General features: G+C 43.3%; 2 protein-coding genes across 2 annotated transcripts in view; one reads left to right on the top strand and one right to left on the bottom strand.

The window, feature by feature from the left end:
• Positions 1 to 1,402: 1,402 nt before the first annotated feature.
• Positions 1,403 to 3,690, bottom strand: stmp1 (short transmembrane mitochondrial protein 1). The gene is made up of 3 exons (XM_012839196.3): positions 3,534 to 3,690; positions 2,965 to 3,018; positions 1,403 to 2,387 (listed from the first exon to the last, which is right to left on the bottom strand). Exons 1-3 carry the CDS (start codon positions 3,546 to 3,548, stop codon positions 2,316 to 2,318), a joined length of 141 nt encoding a protein of 46 aa, XP_012694650.1. The 5' UTR covers positions 3,549 to 3,690; the 3' UTR covers positions 1,403 to 2,315.
• A 112-nt stretch (positions 3,691 to 3,802) lies between these two features.
• LOC105910470 (aldo-keto reductase family 1 member B1) overlaps positions 3,803 to 5,840 on the top strand; it is an 8,505-nt gene continuing 6,467 nt past the window's right edge. The window contains exons 1-2 of the mRNA XM_031582857.2: positions 3,803 to 4,033; positions 5,656 to 5,823. Of these exons, the coding sequence (XP_031438717.1) occupies positions 3,968 to 4,033; positions 5,656 to 5,823 (234 nt within the window). The 5' untranslated portion in view covers positions 3,803 to 3,967. The remainder of the gene's footprint in view (positions 4,034 to 5,655; positions 5,824 to 5,840) is intronic.

Genomic DNA, 5,840 nt, shown 5'->3' with positions numbered 1-5,840 from the left:
TTAGTGATCACTATAAGAGGTTTAAAAGTATAAAGTGCTAACTAGTGATCACTTTAAGAGGTTTAAAGGTGCTAAGTAGTGATCACTATAAGAGGTTTAAAGGTGATTAGTGATCACTATAAGAGGTTTAAAGATGCTAACTAGTGATCACTATAAGAGGTTTAAAGGTGATTAGTGATCACTATGAGAGGTTTAAAGGTGCTAACTAGTGATCACTATAGGAGGTTTAAAGATGCTAACTAGTGATCACTATAAGAGGTTTAAAGGTGATTAGTGATCACTATAAGAGGTTTAAAGGTGCTAACTAGTGATCACTATAAGAGGTTTAAAGGTGATTAGTGATCACTATAAGAGGTATAAAAGTATAAAGTGCTAACTAGTGATCACTATGAGAGGTTTAAAGGTGCTAACTAGTGATCACTATAAGAGGTATAAAGGTGATAACTAGTGATCACTATAAGAGGTATAAAGGTGATAACTAGTGATCACTTTAAGAGGTTTAAAGGTGCTAACTAGTGATCACTTTAAGAGGTTTAAAGGTGTAAAGTGATAACTAGTGATCAAGAGGTTTAAAGGTGATAACTAGTGATCACTATAAGTGACCTCATTGACCTCAGCCTCAGCCGACTCAAATGGAGTCTTGGCCAGGTCGTAGACCTGACCGTGGAAGCACCGGCTAAACTAAAGATCTAAAGGACACTGAAATATCAGCATTTATTTTTCATGTTTATTTACTTTTCAATAAATGTTTCGGTAACGCAATTTGGATTCGTTACGGGAAATGGCTGCAAGTCTGACAAATCTGAACCCGCACTCTCCAGACGGTAAAAGCATTAGGGAATAGGAACAGGGTTAAAGGAAAACCCCCGAAACTTTGGCCACTACAATTTTAAAGACCTTATTTACAAGTCTGCCATTTGACATACTGTGTGTGTGTGCAGCACAGCGGTTGTCTTTTCATAAGTCCTTATGAATTTCTATTTAACATCTTTGCTTGACACCATGATTTTTTCACCGAGGGCAAGGAAAAGTTGTCAGCCAGTCAGTCATGTATGCATGGTAGAAACACACAGGGACAGGCAACCCCCCCCCCCCCCTCCTCAAAACAACCGCCGCAGTGATATTTAATTGCTGCATTACAAGTTGAGCTCTTTCTCTTGTGTGCTGCCACCTAGTGTACAAAAAAGTACTGCTGTATGAGTTAATCAACTAATAACACAATTGATACAATTGTCTTGCTTATTGTACCTACTGAATGGGTCGCCTTAATCAATATTTAAAAAATTGCCCCCCCTGAGAAGTAAGTAAGAAGTAAGTAGAGATTAGTAATTAATAACATACTAAACACAGATTAGTAATGAATAACATACTACAGTACAGTAATTAGACTCGGGAGCCGGTATGAAGGAAGGATCCAGTTTAATAAAAGCACATCAGGCCTTCGACACGCAGGAAAGCCAAGTACCCCCCCCCCTCTCTCTCTCTCCAGTTTGATGTAGTTCCAGTGCAAAGGCCAATATCCAAGGATGGGTTAGAGAATTATATAACCTTAAGAGTATTATATAACCCTAACCCAATGTCAAAGGATAGATTCCACAAACTAATCTATAGAACACACATTGCAATGCGACCCCACACACTTATATTTATATATGTGCAACGCCACACGCTTATATTTATATATGAGCCAAGCCACACGCTTATATTTATATATGTGCAACGCCACACGCTTATATTTAGATGTGTGTGTTTATATTTATATATGTGTGTTTATGTAAAGAAATCAGCCCCATGCCATTAGAGCTTGGTAGTGCTTTTGTGTTTGGGATGCCTGTGACTACATGATGATCTGTGTCTCATGACCAGTAAGAGGTGCCCACCCCCTCAGAGGAGGCTATGCTGGACACACACACACACGCACACGCACACGCACACGCACACGCACAGACACACACACACACAGAACCCAGGAACATGATGGTTGCCATGGTGTCCTGAGGAGCATGATGGTTGTCATGGTATCCTGAGGAGCATGATGGTTGTCATGGTATCCTGAGGAGCATGATGGTTGTCATGGTATCCTGAGGAGCATGATGGTCGTCATGGTGTCCTGAGGAGGATGATGGTTGTCATTGCACTCCCAGGAGCATGATGGTTGTCATGGTATTCCTCAGTCTGTACAAACCCTCATATAAATCAGGAAGTCCTTACAAAACACTCTCATATGAATCAGGATGATGTGTCCCATCAGATCACACACCACCCCCCCCCCCCTCCTCCTCCTCCTCCTCCTCCTCGTCCCCACCCGCTGTGGCTCACTCCGGGGGCTTCTTCTTGGCCTCCACATCCTTCTTGAACTCTTCAATCCTCTTCGAAATGTTGGGTACCTGACACACACACACACAAACACACACAGGTAGGGGACAGGTATTACTACACACACAGGATAAACAGAGGATCTGTTAAACACGAATGAGCAAACAAGCCCAAGCTCTAAGGGCTGAAAGGGCTGAGTGTAAAGTAAAGTGTTTATTCAGTACATTTATACGTGTTCATCAGTACGTGGGCTCCCTGTTTACTGCACCCATGATGTCAGTGTTGTTAGCGCTTTGCTCTACATGTTGGGCAGCAGGAGCCACATCTATAACACCATACAGCATGTTTAACACAGCCATATATATATACATATATATATATATATATAACACCATACAGCACAGCACAGCACAGCACAGCCCAGCATGTTTAACACAGCCATATATATATTTAACACCATACAGCACAGCAGAGCATGTTTAACACAGCCATATATATATATATATAACACCATACAGCACAGCATGTTTAACACAGCCAGAGCAGGACTTGAATAGTTTGCATCCTTGTGTGTGTGTGTGTGTGTGTGTGTGTGTGTGTGACACGGAGGTGTTGTAGAGACGTGATCACCATGCTAAGCCCACTTACCTCATAGTTCTGGGCCAGGTACATTCCGACCACGTTACCCAAAGTGAACCCGACCTGTGAGAGTGAGAGTACGTGATAAGAGTGGCATTAGGTTATATTTCATTACACTGACGATAAAGACGCATCTTCAGTAGCGCCATGTTTCACTCAATTCGCTATGGAAGTTCCGCGATAACTAGACTAGTCTACTCGCTAGTCGGTAGAATATATTTACCGGTAGTTCACTTTAGCAGATCACTTCATTAGAAAACCAAAACAAGCTATGTTGGCTAGCACCCCAATGATTGCGATTTGACTGCTTCCGGTAATTAAATGATGGGTATGATTCTGACAATGGCGAGATTGTTGATATTTGGGAGAGTAAGAAGTCAAACTCATTACGCGTTAACAGCGCAAGCTGGAACTCCGAGGCTGTTCGGCCAATGTCAGTCAATTTCTTTAAGCTAATGGCTAGCAGGCTAAGAGTGTACATTTGAGATGCTCTACCCACTATTTGTATAGTTCGCAAGATAAACAGTCTTAGGGTGGATTGACCGTGGCCATAGCGGACAATACAATAACGTACTCACCAAAAACTGCATCATGATTGAGGAAACTAAGATGCTACGAGCAAGTCGATTTCAAGTCTAAATCGCCACTGACAAAGTTACTGGTGAGGATTTTGTTTCCCGTATTGTACGTCACAGCCCGACAGCAGCCTGGTTTAAAGTGGAGCGCCCTCTGCTGGTCAGCTCCAGTAATGGCCCACTGCTCAGTGGAGAACAGAAGTACAAGAGAGAGATGACTATGAGAAAGAGAACTATTAACCAGGGGCGGAGCATAGACCTAACCAATCAGCGACGCACTTGTCCACTCTTACACCACATACATGTATATTTGTCTATGTCTTACACCGTTTCCTAAGTCTGCTTCGCGCTTTCAACACGTATCCCCGTGGGAACTCCGGCAAAGACCAGCGACACTTTCTCTCTGACAGATATCAAGTCTCGCTCTCCCTACGGTGATGACGACGTCCGTGAGCCTCAACACCGGCGGCTGCATGCCCGTTCTGGGCTTAGGAACATGGAGGGTAGGTATAAAGTGTGTGTTCTCTGGCTGTTCTGTGCTTGTTGCTGTTTATTCATGGAAGGTGATGATCAGGGGTTCATTTGAGCCGCGTCTGTGCGCTACCTCTCTGGAATAAAAACAGAAATAATGACGTAAAGTAAAATAATGACGTAACGTAATAGATGTAATATTTTGTTTCCATTGATTAGTGGTGAGCGAGTATTTAATAATAAGTTGGACGTGACGTCGCACTCCTTTCAGCTGTCCCTGCGAATAAAATAAAACATTTGTGCATTTAAATGCGAACCGTTTAGACTCAATAAGAAATTCAAGAAACTCAAGAAAAAATGCTTGGCATGCAGGAAAGAATGCGTGGAAACAGTGTGTGTGTGTGTGTGTGTGTGTGTGTGTGTGTGTGTGTGTAGAAGTGCGTTTTTCAGAGATTTTGATGGAGAAACTGGGCTCAGGTGATGTTCCCCGGTGATATTCAATCTGTTCTGTCATTCTTTAATTTCCCACTCATAAATCGCTTGTTCGCCTGTTTTGAATGTATTTCATGTGTGTGTGTGTGTGTGTGTGTGTGTGTGTGTGTGTGTGTGTGTATTCACAGATATCAATCATTCAGTCAGTGAGTTTTTTGCATGTCAAGTGAACTCATTTTATTGTGATTCGAATCTCGGCAGTAAGGAGAAAACTGTCCACGCGTCCCCAAAACCAAGCTCCGCACCATGGGCGACCGGGCCTTTTGCTCGGCAGCGCTACGCTTATGGAACAGCCTCCCTGACCACCTAAGGGCAACGCAGACGCTGGACTCCTTTAAAGCTGGACTAAAAACATTTTTATTAAGGAAGGCATTTCTGGCCTTGTGTTAAATCGTATGTTAAAATGTTAAAAAGTTTTCTATTATGCTTATGTTAATTCATTTTTATTTTATTGTATTATTATAGTTAGTTTCTAATATGTTGGCACTCTCTGAGATTCTTTTGAATGAAGAGTGCATTACAAATAAAATAAATAATAATTATTATTATTATTATTATAACCCTAACCCTATAGACAGTTTACCAGTGTTTCAAATCAAATGTGTTTCTTCAAAGCAGTAGGTCAGTCGGAGCCTAAACGGGCCAAAGTCGTTTAGGCGGATCAACGGGGTTGGCGATAATAGTTCGGTTTCTTAGCCTGCTTGCTTTTTGCGGTTTTAAATAGAACCTTCGGCCCTTATTCCATTTCCCACAGAAGACACAATCAGCGTGAGAGAGAGAGAGGGAAGGAGGGAGAGAGAGAGAGAAAGAGAGAGAGAGAGCTGCATGCCGTAAACTGCTTCTCCACGACTCCCCCTGCTGATTTGAGTGTGGTTGTGAATGCTCTGATTATTAAATGGACAAAAAGAGCTTTAGTTTAGTTAGTCAGCAGCTAGCATCTAACCCTAACCCTAACATCGAGGCATGGTCCAATGTGCTCCAGGCGCTTTAGGTCAGGGGTCAGGGTTAGGGTCAGGGTCAGGATTGGGGTTATCAGGGTCAGGGATAGGGTTAGTGGCCTCCAGTAGATGTTGTTATTGGGTTATTAAGGCCGGTTGTCAGACGTGGTTTTCTCGTAGATGCTCATACGTCCTGACCTTTGACCTCCCCCCTTTGACCCCAGGCATCTCCAGGGCAGGTGGAGCAGGCCGTGGAGGCGGCCATCTTGGCGGGCTACCGCCACATCGACGGAGCGTACGTGTACGAGAACGAGGCCGAGGTGGGGGCGGGGCTACAGAGGATGATGCAGCAGGGTGTGGCCAAAAGGGAGGAGCTGTTCATCGTCAGCAAGGTAACCTTAGCAACATA

Source organism: Clupea harengus, chromosome 16 (assembly GCF_900700415.2).
Source record: "Clupea harengus chromosome 16, Ch_v2.0.2, whole genome shotgun sequence".
Classification (NCBI taxonomy): Eukaryota; Metazoa; Chordata; class Actinopteri; order Clupeiformes; family Clupeidae; genus Clupea; species Clupea harengus.
Note: the sequence above shows the minus strand (reverse complement) of the source record. Positions and strands in the feature narration are given on the sequence as shown.

Coding starts and splice junctions, on each gene's coding strand:
- stmp1 (XM_012839196.3), bottom strand. Junction 2,388..2,964: donor ACCTGGCCCAGAACTATGAG/GTAAGTGGGCTT, acceptor TGTGTGTGTCAG/GTACCCAACATTTCGAAGAG.